Here is a 20,078-nt window from a genome sequence, read left to right as displayed (position 1 = left end):
CACGCAATTCAGATTGAACCGTTTAACGTAGAAACTTCATTCAAACTTTGTTGCGTAGGTCTCGCTTATGCCATGTGTGCTTTGTATTTTTCAACTTTGTAACTTTTATACTTTTTAAACTATGAATTAAAAAACGATTTCCCCATAGATTTAACATTGAGCTATTTCCCCATAGACTTAACATTGCTCATTATGACATCACGGCAGCAATTAGAATGTTACCCCAGCTGGTCAGCCACCTGGGCACCAACTGTCAGTTTCTCTCAGGCTAGAGCATACAATCTCATACAAGTGCATACAATCTCTCTGAAGACTAAATATTCTGTTCCCCTGTATCCTCTGCGCACAACAGTATCAAAATAAGTCCTCCTAATTCCATCCAACTTTATATCCATTCATCTTCTTCAAACCATTCACTCATCCACCCATTCTAAACAGTCTGCCTATCAACATCAATTAGACGCTCTACATTCAACTTTTAAACAATCTACTCTGTCTCAGGCTGGCTCTCTTAAGACTAGCCAGTTAAATTGATTACACCTGTATCTGTATCCACTACTCTCAGTAGAGAGCTGTGTCTCTCCATTCTACAAGAATATAAGGCACATTCCATCCAACATTCTATCCATTCATCTTCTTCAGACCATTCACTCATCCACCCATTAAACTGTCTATCAACATCTATTAAACAATCTGTCTATCAACATCCATTAAACTCTCTGTCTATCAACATTAATTAGACTATCTACATTCAACTTTTAAATTATTTACTCTGTCTCAGGCTTTAAGAGTAGGCTACACTCTGGCTCTCTTAAGACTAGCCAGTTAAATTGATTACACCTGTGTCAACTACTCTCAGAGAGCTGTATCAGTGTCTCTCTTAACAAGAATATAAGGCACATTCCATCCAACCTTCTATCCATTCATCTTCTTCAGACCATTCACTCATGCACCCATTAAACTGTCAATCAATATCTATTAAACAATCTGCCTATCAACATCCATTAAACATTCTGTCTATCAACATTAATTAGACTATCTACATACAACTTTTAAAGTATTTACTGTGGGTCCCTCTCAAGCAGCGTTTATATGTCCTACCTCGCTCCTCGATCCTCAATGATCTACATAAAGAAAGATAGAAGAAGGGCTAGACTATCCCATTGTTGCCGCTCCATCATTCTTTATGTAGATCAGTGAGGAGCGAGAGAGGACGCATAAACGCTATATGAGAGGCACCTTCTGTCTCAGGCTTTAAGCATACAATCTCATTAAGACTACAGATCCTGTTTCACTACTTCCTCTGTCCACAACTGTTTCAAAATAAAGGTCCTCACTGCAATAATACACTATTAAATCATTTAACCATTGAAACTACTCAACTATTGAACTGTTCAACCATTCCAACTGTCAGTTATCATCCACTATGCCTCCAGTCAACTAAATGAAACCTCCATGTACCTAGCAACCAACATAGCAACCATTAAAATTAGTGTTTATGACCGCTTCCATAGCAACCAACATGATTATACTGCAGTAACTTCTTGTTTCCTGATAGTGGCCACCATGGATACCCTAGCAACAAATGTTTCAAAATAAAAGTCCTCACTAGCAAGTTAGCTAGTTAGCATGGTTAGCATAGTTAGCATTGTTAACATTTTTACCATAACTGCAAAAAAATATCAACTAAGTTAGCTAATCAACCTGGTTAGCATTGTTAGCAAATTTAGCATTGTTAGCATTTTTAGCATTACTGCTAGAAATCATCGGTTAAGTTAGCTAATCAACCTGGTTAGCATTGTTAGTAAAGTTAGCATTGCTAGCATAATACGCATTTTTAGCGTAACTGCTAGAAATCATTAGCTAAGTTAGCTAATCAACATTTTAACATGAATAGAAATCATTAGTTAAGTTAGAACTGGAACGTTTCATCTTCAAACTGTCTACCTTCACACTATCAACTCTCTTTAAACTATGCAACCACCATGTTTACCCTAGCTACACCTTAGTAACCATATCTACATTATCTATCTATTTATGCATTTTCATGCACTGGTAATTCCTTGGAATTGCATTTCTAGTTCTTCTTCTAACGCACGCAATTCAGCTTCAACCGCTTAACGTAGAAACTCCATTCAAACTATGTCGCGTAGGTCTTACTTACGCGATGTGTGCTTTGTATTTTTCAACTTTGTAACTTTTATACTTTTTAAACTATTAGTTAAAAACTATTACAATTTCCCCCATAGACTTAACATTGCTCATTGTGACATCACGGCAGCAATTAGAATCTTACGCCAGGTGGCCGGCCACCTGGGCACCAACTGTCAGTTTCTCTGGCTTTAAGCATACAGTCTCTTAGAAGACTACATATCCTGTTAACTGTTTCCTCTGTCCACAACTGTTTCAAAATAAAAGTCATCACTGCAATAATACACTATTAAATCATTTAACCATTGAAACTACTCAACTATTGAACTGTTCAACCATTCCAACTGTCAGTTATCATCCACTATGCCTCCAGTCAACTACATGAAACCTCCATGTACCTAGCAACCAACATAGCAACCATTAAAATTAAGTGTTTATGACCATTTCCATAGCAACCAACATGATTATACTGCAGTAACTTCTTGTTTCCTGATAGTGGCCACCATGGATACCCTAGCAACAAATGTTTCAAAATAAAAGTCCTCACTAGCAAGTTAGCTAGTTAGCATGGTTAGCATAGTTAGCATTGTTAGCATAGTTATCATTTTTTAGCATAACTGCAAAAAATCATCAACTAAGTTATCTAATCAACCTGGTTAGCATTGTTAGCACATTTAGCATTGTTAGCATGGTTAGCATTTTTAGCATTACTGCTAGAAATCATCTGTTAAGTTAGCTAATCAACCTGGTTAGCAGTGTTAGTAAAGTTAGCATTGCTAGCATAATTAGCATTTTTAACGTAACTGCTAGAAATCATTAGCTAAGTTAGCAAATCAACATTTTAACATGAATAGAAATCATTAGTTAAGTTAGAACTGGAATGTTTCATCTTTTAACTGTCTACCTTCACACTATCAACTCTCTGTAAACAATGCAACCACCATGTTTACCTTAGCTACACCTTAGTAACCATATCTACATTATCTACCTATTTTTGCATTTTCATGCACTGGTAATTCCTTGGAATTGCATTTCTAGTATTATTATTATTGTTATTATTATTTAAACAATAGGCCTATCACTAGTGCATCACCGCATGCAGCCACGTTCTTTGTCAGTCCAGTTGAGGGCTTTACAAGTACAGAGCAACACAGTTTTCTTACCGTAGCGTATTAAGTTTGAGAAATAAGAACCCGTTTTTTTGTTCTAGGCCTATTTGTGATTTCTACATGGACAACTGGAATAAACCCCTTCCTGTTGATACGGAATTCTGTGGACCTATTTCCTTGAGGCTCCCCACGAGTGAAGAAATTGCTTCTGTTCAGAACCATCAGCATAGCCCTCCCCTCACATATGTTATTTATGCAAAATATAGAGCTAGAAAAGAGCTTTCAAATGACATTAGAACCATTTCTGTGTGACTTACAGTAGTAGAGGAGATGCAATAAGTCAAAGGTATCCCCCACCCCAATTAATTCAAACTTTCGTAGTCTTAATCTCCCTTAATATTGATGCAAGAAACGTGCAAATGAATTTTTTCTGGGTTTCTCATGACTAAATCAGCATGCCGGGACGAGTAGGTCCGAAAGTGTCCTGGTTTGACACGGAATCACCCAAACAGAGCGATTAAGGAGTTCCAATGACTCATCCATGCATCAAATTGTTACTCTCCAGGTTTTTTCTTTACACACTAGTCACAGTACTAAGTCCTAGGTAGTTAGCTTCAATTCACACCCAGATATGGGTGAGGGAACTTCGGAGGTCTATGTTGCGTCAAAATGAAGCAATTTCCTCTGTCGCACAAGAAATGTTGGATAATGAAGGACCCAGAAGCCAAGACCAGGGAGCAGGTGTCCCTCTACAGGCATCATCAACCACATTCAGGCATTTCATTTAGCCTACCCCCATAGTAAATAAACCCAGTCATTTAAATAAAAACATTTTTTTATGTGCACCAGCACAAAAGTTAGGTGCACCCACATTTTTCATTGCATACTATAGCCTTTAACACCATAAGGTCACCTTTTCATCGCTCTCCTTTCATATAATGTGAATATTTTTTTAAACTTTCTTTTTAGCACAAATCCTTATTATTTTTGTAAAAACCTATTCCTTATTTTTCAACTTTATTTCTGCGTCTCTGTTGCCTTGCTGCCTGGTCCTTTACACATGTGCTTCCTATGGATAGGTTTGTTTCATTTGATTACATTTCTGTTTATTTTTATTAATATAGGAAACCTTTTATTTCATCACATTTTACTTCAGTAGCTGACATTCTCTTGACAATAACAAGTACAAACAGGTTTATATTGGGAAATGACAGCAGGATTAAGACCAGGCCATGATACAGTTGAGTTCATGTAAAAACATGATGTTAAAATATTTTGAATACATGTTGAAAGTTTATTAAGAAATAGTTTACATCATTCCCACTGAGCAAGCAACGTCTATGTACGTCCAAAAAACAGTGGTCTGTCCAGGCTGTGATCTGGACGTCTATTTTACAGTCAAAATGAGTTGATAAATGACACTGGGACAATAGTCCAGCCTGACCCGGTTCAGGACGTCTATAGGCAACCAACATTAGTTGCAAATAATCGTTCTGCGAGGTCATAATCTGGACGTCTATTTGACAGCCAGAATCAGTTAATAAATGACATTGGGACAACAGTCAAGCCTGACCCCATTCGGGACGTCTATAGACAGCCAAAATTTGTTGCAAATAGACGTTCTGCCATTCTGGCTACTCTGAGGACGTCTTCTGGATGTCTAATTAAGTCTTTCAGACGTCTTCAAGCGACGCCTATATCACACCCAGAACAACACATCTATTCAACGTCCAGGAAATACATCTTAAAAACTTTCATTCTGGCTACTCTGAAGACGTCTTCTGGAGTTCGGCGACCACGTCTTCTGGACATATTTTGGACCAGTTTTTGCTCAGTGGGTTATGCTACAATAGTAAAACAAAACAACAAAATGATGCATGTGTCACATATGAAAATGATCCCTGTATATTGTGACTATAAGCATTATAGTATTAAGTACAATGGCACTTATTAATTAAGTCTTTAAATTGGATCATAGCAAACACTACAGATGTATCCAACTGCTGCAAATTATATACATAGACAGAATGCATAATGAACTCAGAACTTTTTAATACTATATCCTAATAAAAATGAAGGCAATTCATGTGATAATTCACAGACACATTCGAAGTTACAATCAGCCAGAGTCTACTGATTCATCCAATGCATACACTGTGAATGTAAAGAAGATAATAAATTAGCAAAAGTATATAATAGAACATGGAACATGACTAAATGAAAAAAAAGAAAATAAACTGAAGGCCTTATGGTTAACTTACTTCTCTCACAACAGTCTGGTAATTTCCAGGTTCAACAGCACTCATCATTGTTGTATAAATGGTCATCCTGTAAAGTAGGAATGAGAAAACTGCATAAAGGACCTGGCAGCATGATCACATTCACCATACCTAGTGTGAAGCATGGTGGGGGCAACATTATGTTGTGGGGATGTTTCTCTTCAGTGGGGACTGGGCAATTTGTCAGGATAGGAGGGAAAATGGATGCTGCCAAGTACACCCAAATGATTGAGGAAAACCTGTGTCCCTCTGCTAGACAGCTGAATATGGGAAGGTCATTCGCTTTCCAACACGGCAATGATCCTAAACATACTGCCAAAAGAACAAAGTAGTGGCTTAAGGATAGGATGGTGAATATCCTTGAGTGGCAAAGTCAGAGCCCTGACTTAAATCCTATAGAAAATCTGTGGATTGACTTGAAGAGAGCAGTCCATCGCCATTCCCTACAGAATTTGACTATATTTTAACAATTCTGCATGGAAGATTGGGCAAACATTCCCCAATCTAGGTGTGCAAAGCTATAATAGAGACATATCCAAACAGATTGAGGACTGTAAATGAAAGCAAAAGGAAGCTATACAAAGTGTTAAGTCAGGGGTATGATGACTTTTCCAACCCTGTTATTCTAGTTTTTAATTTTTTATTAATTTTCGGAACTGTTGACTTTTTTTTCATTATTTTGATGTTGTAGAGCTAAATTTGTGAATAAAACTGAAAAAGGTTTTTTTTAAAATGGGTTTTGATTTCAGGCTGTAAGACAAAAAAGTAACTATTTCAAAAGGGTATGATGACTTTCTATAGGCACTGTATCTAAGGGGGGAATTCTATGCGCGTGTGTGTGTCCTGTTTGATGCTCATTGAGCTCAATGCAAATCAAACAGGCTAATAAGTAGGGGTGTGAATCTCTCCCTTTTAAGACGATTTGATTCGTATCAATTCATAAAGCTACGATACGATTCAAAGGCGATGCGGTTTAATACAGCACGATTCAGTGTGATTCGATACGATGCGATACGATGCAGTAATAGGCCCCAAAATGCAACATAGTTCTTAATCTCATTTTATTTTCCATACTGCAGTTTTTTTTTAGAGTGCATGAAAATGCACTCTACTGTTATCCGGTTTCTTCTTATTATAGGCGATTATTCTTCTTCTTCTAACGCTTTTTGTGCGTGCAATTCAGCTTCAACTGTTTAACGAAGAAACTTCATTCAAACTGCGCTGCGTAGGTCTTACTTAGGTGACTTCAGCTATGTATTTTTCAACTTTGTAACTTTTAAACTTTTTGAACTATTAAAGGTAGGGTATGGAATTAGCTTTTTTGGTCATTTTTGCAAAATCACTTGAAATCATATTCCTAACCCACTTACAGCCACTGAGTTGGAAGTACTGAAATGGAAATTAAACATGTCAATCATCTGCGGAACGGGCAGGGCTCGAAAAACTCCAGCCAATAGAATTCTAAACCCCATACCATCATTTCACAGCTCATTTGTCAATCTAACGGTCTTCCTCTTCCTCCTCCCCCTCCCCCTCCCCCTCCCCCTCACCCTCCCCCTCACCCTCACCCTCACCCGCGCGACCCGTTCGTGCACATAGCACGAAAGCTGTTGACCGCGAGTCAGTGCTGAAACGAAAGTAACTAGGCCTGCTACACGTCCCATAATGTTCCCCTCAAATTGTATGTCACTTCATTTCTATACATACTATGGCAGCGGATACCTACGGAAACTCAATCACCCACGCAATAAATAAGCTATGTAGCAAAAATTACATTTTACCGTGACTCGAAGAGTGTTGTAAACATGAAATCGAAACTTAACCGCTTGGAGCTACAGTGGAATAGGCGAACCAGCGGGCCAGCACTAAACTCGGATATTTCAGAAGATAAACGCCCTGGTAAGAACCAAACCAGATTCTGTTCAAATATACACACCTATGGCTACTGAAAGATGTAAGGTAGCCTATATCAAATGTTATTTTGGTGTATTAAAATGCATTGTTGTTTTAGAATTTCCGAACGAAAGGGCTGGTAGACTAAGGTGCTTTTACCATAATGTAGGCTATAAAATCATCTACCTTGTCTTATTTGTGGAACTATTACCTACAACCCTTTGGAGGTGAATAAAGAATGTAATTGGGGAAGTTGATGTGGGCGATTGTATGGAGACTAGAGCTCATAGTGCTGTAGACGCCAGGCTGGCATTTCATTTAGCCTGGCTCGCTCTCTCGCGCATAATTTTCATTGGTGCATGGAGGGCGGGACTTGAGGTTGTATGTATTCAAAATCTGCCGGCCGTTTTGCGAATTCCGTACCCAACCTTTAAATAAAAACTATGAAAAATTTCCCCATAGACTTAACATTAGAATCTTATGCCAGGTGGCCAGTCCAGGTGCAGCAGCTCTCTCTCTCTCAGGCTCTATGCATACAATCTCATTAAGACTACAGATCCTGTTTCACTACTTCCTCTTTTCACAACTGTTTCAAAATAAAAGTCCTCACTGCAATAATGCACTATTAAATCGTTTACCCATTGAAACTATTTAACTGTTCAACCATTCCAACTGTCAGTTATCATCAACTATGCCTCCAGTCAACTACATGAAACCTCCACGTACCTAGCAACCAACATAGCAACCATTAAATTAAGCGTTTGACAGTTTCCATAGCAACCAACATGATTATACTGCAGTAACATCTTTATTCCTGATAGTGGCCACCAAGTCTTCACTAGCGAGTTAGCTAGTTAACATGGTTAACATAGTTAGCAAAGTTAGCATTGTTAACATAGCTGCTAGAAATCATTAGCAAAGTTAGCTAATCAACCTGGTTAGCATTGTTAGCATAGTTAAAATTTTTTGCGTAACTTCTAAAAATCATTAGCCAAGTTAGCTAATCACCTTGGTTCGCATTAATAGCATAGTTAACATTGTTAGCATAGTTAACATTTTTAACAGAACTACTAGAAATCATCAACTAAGTTAGCTGATCAACCTGGTTAGCATTGTTAACATAGTTAGCTTTTGTTGCATAACTGTTCAAAATCATTAGCCAAGTTAGCTTATCACCTTGGTTAGCATTATTAGCATAGTTAGTATTGTTAGCATGGTTAGCAAAACTGCTAGACAACATGAGCTAAGTTAGCTAAGCAAACTGATTAGCATATTAGCATTATTAACATAACTGCTGGCAAACATTAGTGAAACATTAAACATCCATTAAACTATACCTTTTGCATTTTCATGCACTCGTAATTTCCTTGGAATTACATTCTCTAGTTTTTTTTGCTAGCTACTTTAAATGGCATGAGAAAAGTTACAATTGCATGTCATTAGCTATATTTTTCCAAAAGACATGATTGACTGGATTGAAAGACAACAAACATTTTGATAATAAGAACGTGGCCAAATGCCTCTAAATAAAATTACTCGCCCTATCACCCTATAACCTACTTAGCTGCTGAACAATCACAATAGTTTAAAACTATATGATGTAGCTGTAGCTCTTGGGAAAAGAGAGTCTGTCTGGATTACCTTTCATAAATAAGGAGGCTACTAACACACGTTGTGAGAAGCACGTTCAACACATACACAATGACTTTCAGACCTGCACGGAACATACAGTAAGGCACCGAAGCTTTGGGGAGACACCCGCGGAAAGGGGAATGCAGGAGGCTGACGAGGGATGTTTTGTTGTAGCCTATAAGCTAGGTTTAAGGCTTGTGCTTACAACTGAATATGACTTCGTTCAGGATACTGCAACATATGTTAACGTCAGTGTTATCTGCGTTTCACTAAACTCCACAACTAGTTTGTTTCCACTTGCCATTGTAGCAGTGACGCTACTTACCCTCATAGGAGAAGGCTAGACGCTCTGTTGTGTTAGCAAATCAGGGTCGGTCTCATGATTTTGAAAGTAACATAATTTGTACCGTTAATTTTCCGATTCGTCATTTTAAAATCGATTTTTCAATCGATGCATAGTACATTTAAACCGATCCAGGGGTTTGCCTACTCACATTTTGAACGTTCCGAATGATTACCGATACGTAATCGGTTCATCTTTACACCCCGGCTACTAATAAGCCAACTGGAAAAAACACCATGCCAATCTCTAGCTATGGTCAAGGGTATGTGATGATGTGGGGCTATTTTAATTCCAAAAGCCAAGGGAATTTTATCAGGATGCATAATATCCTGGATCCATGAAATAGCTGGCCTTTAAAAATAAAAAATAAATAAAAAATCCTCCTGCTCCCACATCACCGTGCCAATCTCTTGACAAAAAAAGAGACCATTTGTCACAAAAATGTTAAAGCCAAACCACACCACCAATGGGCACTGGCCATTATTAGTACTGCATTTTGAACTTTTCACTTTACCTGTTGCATACTGGGACAACAGACAATACCTGTGAAAAAATATAAACAGAAGAGAGTAAAGAAACTGTGAAATATGTGTTACTCCATCTATCTTCACTCAAATGAAAATAATGAAAACATGATATCACCTCATAGAGTGTTTTTAAGTTAATTTTATCTTGCCCGGTAGCATTTAATGCCTCTATGGCAGCAGCTCTAAAAAAAAAACAAGAGATGAAATCATGAGTGCATATACTAGCCTCTGTAAAAATGTCAGATCATTACAGTCACACACCTTCGATAATCCCGAGATGGAGGGGGCAACCAGTGGTCGTAGTTAGTTTCTACTCTATACCATCTACAAAAATGAGATACATTATATTAGTCAGTAAAACAGTCATTTAAATGTACAATTGTCATACTGTAGAAATAAACCTTATCCCCACCTCCAACTTTACCTAATGCCCATTAAAGGTCAGAATAAGAATCAATCAAACCAGGTAAGACACTCGACAAGACACTCGTTAGTACTGTATAACAAGAAGTCAAAATTTAAGGACCAAATATCCCATCTGTCTTACGCTCCATTAACGGGATCCAGGGGCCAAATGTCAGCTGGCCCTCTTCTATCTCTCGTAACCACAACCCCTTCCCCTGGATGAATTCCACCAACTATGTAGTATACATCAGCTATGAGGGGAACTTTGGACAATCGCATCACAGCATCCTGGAAATTTGTGGCTTCCTCCAAAGTCTTTGAACAATACATAAATAATACAGTTCAAATGTCAACACTGCAACAAGAAAACAACGTTATATTCATGTACAGCATTACATTTAAATGGTGAAAACACAGACCAAAATATTAACATTTGGGATCATGGCCATAAGCCGTTATGACGTTATCAGGTTTCATGTACTTTGTGGATTCAAGTTACATTTGAGGTCAAATAAAAGTAATCAGAAATCCAATTCTTCCTCCATCTGTACATGTATGAAGCTGTTCAGACCATTAGGTAGACTTGTTATTTAATGTCTGTTTGTGTCAGAGTGCGTCAGGGCATCAGGGCAACCCCTCCTTTGTCCGGGTTTGTCTGGTGTTTGTCTGTTTGTTATGTTGGCAAAAATGAAATAAAAATAAATGCCACTGAAGGCCAGACTAAGGCCACGTAACTCCCATGCCGCAGACCGACCCTCCTCTCTCGTTCTGCCTCCTTACCCAAGACTCTAGAGCGGACCAAGACGGATCAGTTCAACTGCACTAAAATCAGCGTCTGGGATGACGCTGCAGCTTATCCCTGTGATCCATCTTGCTCTGTTCTAGAATCTTTGCACCTTACGTTAGAATCTGCTAAAATGAACAGAAATCGAACGGATACCTTCTTATTTGTGATTTCTGGAACAACGGTAGGCTAGCCTACTGAAAACGTGAGGATACTCTGCTATTTTATGCTGTTGGTTAAATATACACACGGAAAACACTTGATATTTAATTAATGTGCTGCAATGCAGGCCTGTTAACTGTATGACAACAGTGGTTTATTTAAACACATCATATCAATTTATTTCGTCAGTCACCATGCTCATTTTAATGAGTAAGAATAAAAGTTTTGCTGTATTTAATACAAAATCCCGCGATATCTACCACGATATCTACCGCGAGGTCTCCAGCAGGTCTCTCGCGAGTAACTACAGGTACGTAAGCTCAGTCAGACTGTCCGGGATGAGCTGCGTGTGCTAGTTGCCCCTCCTGCTAAGACTCTGCAGCTCTCGTTGACGTATGAAGCCAGCCTAAGTCAGCCTAAGTCAGCCGCAGCTCATCGCAAACGCACCTAATGAGATCCGTTGACGGACGTGGACAGTGTGAACGCAGGGTAACTGCACCCCATAACTCCACCCACTTCACATTTCTGAAAAAGGCTTTCAAAATGGGTGGGACGTTCTGAAATTTGGAGAGGGAGTGCAGCACTGCTGCAGCCAATTAACCATGGTGATTTTGTGTCAATCTGGGAATGATTGCTGCAGACATGGCTTATCACAGGTAGGCTAATCAGGGCAGCAGGCGTTGGGGCGTTTCATTCCTAATTTGTAATGACCCGGTGACGTAGATTCGCCAGAGAAGTGCAGGACTACGTCAGCATTCCAATAGCATTTTGGACCGAAATGCCATGGCATGTTTCAACCTGTAGAGGGCACAGAGAGCTATATCTCCAATACAAAATCATACGAAATGTTACTTTTCTCGGGAAATACGATTTTTTGTCAATATTAACCCTGGTAATAGTGTAGTTCACCACTTACGAGTAATTTCAATCAATCAACAGCTCAAAAAAACATATTTTAGGGTGCAGTTACACTATAATTTCATTGCTGGATACATTCTCAATTGAGATGCAGTCTGGTCAACCCAAAGGGTGCTCAAGCACCTGATGTATGGGCCCCCACCATCAACTTAAAGGCAGTGCTGCTTGGAAGGTGCGTTAGGCTTAGGGTTATGGTCAAGATTTACAGGTTTTCGCAGGAAAATGCTTATCTGACACGAGTGCTCAGAATGTTGCTTTTGTCTCTTTTTCGTGAATTTGTGCGAAACCTCTGCGCCGCAAAGGCACCACCTACCGTCATATGTATACAGCATTTTCACTCATTTTAGAGTTTTCGTGTTAACAGTGTAATTTCTAAAAACGATGCCATGTTGTGGATGCGAAACCTTTTGAAAATGTAAAGGAAAAAAAGAAAAAAGCCTTTCATTTTCCTATGTCTAGCGGTCAGAAGCCACTATTACGAAGTTGTTCAGACCCAGGATGCACGCTGCTCCACTGCCCTTTCTGCCCAGAGTACAAGGGTGACTATGCCAGGGTGGAAACGCACATGCAGAGCCATTTGAAAACGGTGGTACATTATGGAGGTATGTTTGAGATTGATAGTTAAGCCCTTAGCCCTGTATCATGGTCTTCTATGAAACTGTATGGGTTCTGAAAGTAATGTTATTAGTAATGAAGTGAAGTTGCCATTCAATTGTTTCATGTAACGTTAGCAGGCTATTTGATGTTTATATCTATTTCTTATTTAATTATTCTTTTGTTGTTCAGAATATGTGATCTACAAATGCAATTTGGGTTGCAGAAAGGGCAGTCACCACCACTGCGGTTGTGGCCTCACCTTTCCCAGGAAGAGTAGAATCTACAGGATTGCACATTTGTTCTCTGCCAACAAAAGTTGGAAAAATGCATGCTTGGTGCTTAAACACAGGCTATGGGTGGTACTTGGTACAAGATGTACAATTTCCAAAGTAGCTCCCATGGCACACGCACACACCAACACACGCACGCACGCACACACACACCAACACAGACACACACAGGCCAAGATTTTGTTTTACTTTTATTTATTTTATCTTGCATGGCCTGCAGAAGTTTCTCTTCTGTGTTTGTTCTACAACAAAGTATTGGCGAAATCTACAGGATTGCGCATTTGCCCATTTGTTCTCTAACAAAAGTTGGGAAAATGCATGCTTGGTGCTTATGAAACATGAAAAAAGTTGATCTCTTCTGGGTTTGTCCTATAATAAAGTTTAGGCTACTTTGCAAATAAATGGTTGTTGTGTCTTTATTGAACAATCCATATTGAGTATGAACTTGAGCTATGCTGTCTGATTACATAATGCTCCATATACCTTAAACACATTTGCTCAATGACCAGGATATTAATCAATATTTTTAATTTGTTGGGATACACAGCCTGGGAATAGTGAGACACATTTGACTGTAGTCAGCCTATGGACTACTTCATCGGAGAGGGTGCTGCAGGGATGGAGGATCAATGGGGAGGGGGGAATGATGTGTTAGGTTTGTGTATTGTTGAGCTAAATCCTTGTAAATACAAAGCAATATTATGAGACTGTAATGCTTTGCCAGCTGATTTGTGACTCACAAAGGAGTGAAGGGAAAACACTACTGCAGCATTTTTGTGTCAGATATTGTATTGTACAGTAGGCCTATCCTACAATCCACTGTCTGGTACAGAAACACCACACAGGCTGAGAGAAGGGCTCTACAACATGTTATAAAGTCTGCAGAGAGGATCATAAGAACAAAACTTCCCTCTATGGAAAACATGTATGCACAGCGCTGCCAGAAGAGAGCAGAGAGAATCATCAAAAACTCCTTTCACCCAGCTCACACTCTGTTCAGACACAAACACTGCACATACAACTTGTGACAAACCTGTAAACATGTGGAATATGGGAAAGGTGCAATACTACAAAGGGGAATAAGGCCAAAATGCAATATCTTATACTGTACTGTATATGGGACTACATGCAAGGCTAACAAGGGGACAATGCAATACTTTGTCAGAGTAATGTGGAGATTATGTGCAATACTAGGGACAATGTGCAATATCTTGTGCGATACTATTAATGGGACAATGTGCAATATGAATCAGGTGCAATATTACTAGTGGGACAACTGCGACTGTAGGCTATTCTTAGACTGGGTACACAGTATAATTTGACGTCAATGTTTGCCTGATGTCTTGTATGAATCATGTTTTTGTCATGTATGCTTTTAAATATTTGACTTGAAGGGTCTGCACAAGAATTCCAATTTGTCTATGGTTTATGCACAAATGGCCAATAAAGAACTGACTTTTGACAATTCAGTAGCATGGTGCTTATGCAGTGGTAACTTTATGAATATAGTTTTTTTCGTATCCAAATAATTGCATTAACTGTAGGCGTTAATGTGCAGTAATTCTGTAATTATTATAGGAAATACTGTCGTGATACTGCAGTACAATACATTTTTTTCGTAACGGATAATCTATTAAGTAGGCCTACAACAATGCACTGCACAACCATTTTCAACTTCTTCTGCTGGATTGCGTTTAAACTTAGTTCTGCTTTACTAAGTTTGCTTCAATGCTAATGGAAAGCGGGCTGTGCCCTTACTTTGACATACATGTTAGACCGGATGTTAAAAGTTCCTTGAAGAAGGAGAAGAAGAAAAGGGGGGTGTTTCCGACTTAGATAGAAACGCCTACTTATGTTTCCGCAGACCGACGATATTCGAACGAGACACCTGTCATACTCGTCATGGGGAGATTCTTCCAAACGGCCCTATCACAACTTTGAACTGACGTCATTGGGGAGGGTTTTAGCCAGCGCAGTTGCTTAAAAACCAACTGCGCTGAACTGCGCTGGCTGAGCTAAGACGCAGTCTCCCGAGATCTTGTAAGGACATGTGACATGATGTCACGGTGGTAACTCCCACCGCGACTGCAAGAAGTCGGACATGATTTCTAACCAGTTTGCATTTCGTCTGTCCCAGTATGCATTGTGTTTAACCCAGCATGCATCACATCAAGTCAGATCTGCGCAGATTTTCGTCAAGTCAAACGCACCTATTCACTTTGCATGGGGCGGACTCGAAATGCATTTTGGGTCCGTATGTTCCTTCAGCTCCGTTGCCTCCGTCGAGGCAACGTCCGTTCCGTCAAGAAAGTTGAGAAATGTTCAACTTTTCAGGCAGCGACGGATCCGTCAGCCAATCAGATCGCGTGTATGCAAATACACATACGGCAGACACAACCTCCGAGATCCGTCGACGGACGTGGACAGTGTGAACGCGGGGTTACACTTTAAACTTAAATTGGTTAAACTGGTTTAAATTTGTTTCAGCAAAGTAGCAATCAAACCTCATGCCGGGTAAGAGATTGTGATTGGTGCCTGGGTTTTTGGAACATTGGAAATAATGTCAATGACCTCCTTGTCAGACTACAGCACAAAGTTCTCTCTGGTCTCTGCAGAAGTGAGTGTGGCATCTGGCTCAATATTCTGTGTGATGGACTGTTGAGGTGAAATTTCATGGGGAAACCAAAATGATTGGTCAAATTTGCGGAAAGGTTTTTGTGTTTGCACAACAGAATTTGCAAATTTGCAGCAATTCAATGTGTGTTAACTGTTGCGATCGCAACATCACAAATTCCTAGAGGGACTGACATGTTGATGCATTATGTATGCTTATGGTGAATTCATTCCTCATTTGAAGGTCATACAAACACACAAGACTACAGAAAAAGAGACATACCTCTCCTTTAAATCATTCATATAATTGTACACACCTGCCTCACCAACCAGCTAGCGGGGGTACTTTCCATTACTGCAGCAATGACGTTTTCCCACCAGTGGCCTTTTGCTGTAAAAATACAGACATGGTTACGCATTTTATACCAAGATTACTGGGTATGTTTTGGCAAAATTAAATGAGTGAATTCCTACAGCGCTGGTCTCCTGACACGCTAAATTTTTTGGAACTCTGTCCTGTCCACAGTCCAACATAGCCAGCAAATGTGGTTCCTCTATACAACTCCTGCAAAGGTGCATATAGTAGTCAAGTGAAATTTGAACAATAACCTGGGAAAATACAGAGGTGTTTCTCCTATTTAACTGTGGAAGCAACTTCGTACAGGTAATCATTTTATTAGTGACACATTGCTTGCATGATGTTACCTTTCCATTTTGTATGAAACTGACATCAATGGTGATATTCCTGAGGACATCGTGGGGATAATCTAAATTTCGACCATGGTAAATGTTTCCTTTTGAGTCTTGAGCTATAATACTACTGCAAAACCTATGGTAAGTGAAGAGAGAGTTATGCCAAGGAAAAAAATCAACCATTACGTATTAAATCACAAAAACACTAAACTGTACTTAATGAGAAGGTCAAACTTTTTCTTGGTTATTTTAAGAGCTAATCATTTGGCTCTTCATAAGGCACAAAAGTCTTCTTTATGAAACCAAGTTTCTTAGTATGATGATGTACACCGTCTTAGGAAATCTTAAAAAAATTTGTCAAGACCTCCTCCTGGGCCTCCTGTGCTTAAAGCAAGCATGCACGCTATTTTTTAAGTATGATGTATTGTGACATCGAAGCAAGTCAAATTTGTAATGTCTCATGGCTCATTCTATCAAACTACAAATCCACTACCCGGTCCTACAGATGGTACGGGTTGAGAATGCTCCTTTCTTTCCCGCACATCGGGACTCCCGAAGCATCGGGACTTTAATTAAAACTGCAACCGCAAGGGGGCAACATAAGACCGCCTTAATAAAAGGAAGGTTCGGCTCATACCGGAAAACACGGAAAAACCCGAAGACACCGCGCTGGTGACAAGCGGAGAAAAGAGACATCACGCTCGGCATGTCAGATTGCAGTTTCAGAGTTTTCGAATGTTTTACAGCGTACCTCACAGCTGGCTCTCTCACTCGACGTAGCCTATAACTCAGTCAGTCCAGCAGAGATGCCAGAGCAACGTTTTGGTCAATGGAGAGGGAGAGAAATGCTCCGCATATCCGTCTCATTTAATCATTAAAATGAAGGTGATGACTGGCGAAATTATAATCAAACGACGTTTCAATAAACCATTGTTGAAATTAATGAAAATGGTTTTAGAAGCCTTCAATTCAACCTGAAAGACTCGATATAGGCAACCTTAGATTAATTCATTAATTCATTACGGTTACAAGACCGCATTTCCGTGAATAGGCTATTATTGTCAAGGCGAAGACGAAAGAGATGGACAAGATGGACATTTAGGCTACATTTATGTTAGGAATACTTAGAAATGTGTAGGCATGTTCATTTTAACCGGCGACGCTGGGTAGCTTACCCAGCACTTTATCACAGATTTTGTCCCCACCACTTTTGACAACTGAAAATAAAACGTATTTAACAGAAATATCTTTAATAGGCCTACATGTCTATCATGTCACTTTACTTATAACCGTAGGCTACATGATTGGAGAAGATCGCGCATTTTGTAACATTATAACAATGGATGGTCAGATATGCGATAGGGCAGTGAGGTTGATTCATTGTAACCATCGACTAGTAGGCCTAGCTCCGCAAAAGAAGTTTCTAGCAACTTAGAATATATGGATCTCGTTATGCATGTTCATGTTGATTCAGAGATAGACATAGACTACCGTGGGCTACTGTGCGTCAATATAACAGCATTTTATCATGTGGTGAATTAATGACTAACGTCAGTTTAACATGTCAGAACTTTTGATCGGCGTTTCAAGTGCATGCCGCGAATAGGCTAAATGAACTCGACTGACTGAATCCTTTATATTTCTTGGCTAAGTGCGAAGAAAATGACACTCGAACTGTGGCGTAAATGGTTGAGGCATCTTAATCATACGTCAGCGACCGGGGTTCAAAACTTACTCTACGAACCTCCGGAACCCATTAAGACAAGAGGCATTATTTTATTAAAAAGTTTTGCGATTTTTTTATGATTGCGATGTCTGCTGAAAAGAAAAGTTAATATGTGAATTCGTGGTTCAGCGCACACACACACACACACACACACACACACACACACACACACACACACACACACACACACACATTTTTACATTTAGGCCTACATAATAGGGCTCGGGCACACGCCTTGCATTCTAGGAATATCGCCGCCATTTGGTAGCGCACTGAACGTAATATCCATTCATTCAGATGCACAAGACAAGAAGCAGAAATAGTAGCGATTTATTCTTTTCCTCTTGCGATCGTGGGTTGCACTGTTACACCCCACTACACAGCAACATACTACCAAGAAGGCAAAAACTAAGTAACAGGAACACACTAAAAGGCGGGAGTAAATCCATAGTAATCCATAGTAGGCTAAACTAAGGAGTGAAGCTGCCAATGTGGCTGTGCCCGCGAAGTTTTGATGTCATGATCCCGAGCCCTAGTGTCAGGAAGTGTCTGTCGAGAGAGAGGGGGGAGGGAGGCAATCGTCCAATGCCGCATACAGGTAGGCTATAATGTCTAGTGAACTGGTTAGACAAGTGTGGGGGAGGGGGAATGATCGCACAAGACAATTGCTCTTCATGAAATGGGTAGTCTCACAGACGTTTGTCGATGTTTAAACGTAGCCTACTACATCACTTGCGAAATCGGACGTGGCACATAGAATTATTAGGCTACTGGATTTAATATAGCATAGACTTTGTTCATCCTATATTAGCCTATATTAAAATGTAATGTGCTGCGGGGAAGCATTGGGGAAGTCAGTTTAAGTTGTCCTGTAACAATTTGCCTCTTATTATAATCAAGAGTATGCAGCCACTACGCACATAATAGTCTAGGTTACGGGCGGATGCGAGCAACCCCATGCAAAAGAAGGCCTTAAGTTAACGGACTAAAGGCCTGTTTACATGTCAAACATGCATTAAATCTAAGAAACGAAAAACACAAATATCATGTATTGTGTCGTAAACAGTTAATGACTTCGTGGCCACTATGCGCAACTGCATCGCGCAGTGAGCTGAAGGATAGGAGGACCGACACTTATTAACACAAAGCTTTGTAAAGCACTAACAACCACCCCTCAAAGTTCATTGTCCATAAATCCAAACAATAAGTATAAAAATCCGACAATCCAAAACGATAACGAGATCTCCCAGAAACGAAAAACAAGTTTGTTGAGTAGCCTAATCCTTCCAACAATCTCAGCTTTTGCGTTTGTTAGATAAAAGGCATTCTGTCCTGCTGTATTCCAATGAGAAAAAAATCATCCACAAGGTAGGCTAAGGGTCACGGTAATGCAGCATGCAGGAATCTATATATTCGCACAAAACGAATGAATGGGTTATATCGGCCAAAACGAATGAATGGGTTGGGAGAGTCGTCTGGCTGTGTCAGCAGACTGCAGTCGGTCTCGAGGGGTTAAATAGCGCACGTACTTGAATTTTAATCTGAAGAAGACCACACGAAAATAAAATCAAATCAAAAAAGAAGGATTTCAAGTGTGCGAACCTTTTTCCATTTTTTTATGATTTTTTATGATTTTCTGCACCTTGACCGGGGATGTGCACAAACTTTTTTACTACACTTGCATTTTAAACCAACTCTTCTCTAGCCTATATCCTATAGCCATACTTTAATAATCAGATGTTATGCTCATTTTTGTAGGCTACACCTCACCGGCAAGCACGCACGCAAATGCTGCTTTTGCACATCTACAATACTGGCCAGGCTATATAGAATAGGCTTTTAGGACTGTATTTTGCCTTCGTGCAACTTTAGTTGTGCTCAATCTAAATTATTGTCAGTAAGGACAGGTCATATTACCAAATGGCGAACCTCGAAAATTATTTAGGATATAGAGCC

The 20,078-nt window shown here is 39.6% G+C and overlaps 1 protein-coding gene across 3 annotated transcripts in view; it reads right to left on the bottom strand.

Moving 5' to 3' along the window:
• Window positions 1-4,533: 4,533 nt before the first annotated feature.
• Window positions 4,534-20,078, bottom strand: part of LOC134089324 (N-acylethanolamine-hydrolyzing acid amidase-like) — a 30,855-nt gene continuing 15,310 nt past the window's right edge. For 2 of the 3 annotated variants that reach the window (XM_062543763.1, XM_062543765.1), the window contains 9 exons: window positions 16,409-16,532; window positions 16,178-16,268; window positions 16,021-16,094; window positions 10,482-10,654; window positions 10,196-10,258; window positions 10,050-10,116; window positions 9,922-9,950; window positions 5,522-5,588; window positions 4,534-5,104 (listed from right to left, as the gene is read on the bottom strand). In XM_062543763.1, coding sequence (XP_062399747.1) covers window positions 5,024-5,104; window positions 5,522-5,588; window positions 9,922-9,950; window positions 10,050-10,116; window positions 10,196-10,258; window positions 10,482-10,654; window positions 16,021-16,094; window positions 16,178-16,268; window positions 16,409-16,532 — 769 coding nt within the window. In that variant the 3' untranslated portion in view covers window positions 4,534-5,023. Of the gene's footprint in view, window positions 5,415-5,521; window positions 5,589-9,921; window positions 9,951-10,049; window positions 10,117-10,195; window positions 10,259-10,481; window positions 10,655-16,020; window positions 16,095-16,177; window positions 16,269-16,408; window positions 16,533-20,078 lie in introns of all 3 variants that reach the window. The other variant, XM_062543764.1, reaches the window with a different exon arrangement.

Source organism: Sardina pilchardus, chromosome 8 (genome assembly GCF_963854185.1).
Source record: "Sardina pilchardus chromosome 8, fSarPil1.1, whole genome shotgun sequence".
In the NCBI taxonomy this organism is placed as follows: Eukaryota; Metazoa; Chordata; class Actinopteri; order Clupeiformes; family Clupeidae; genus Sardina; species Sardina pilchardus.
This window is presented reverse-complemented; position numbering and strand designations above follow the sequence as displayed.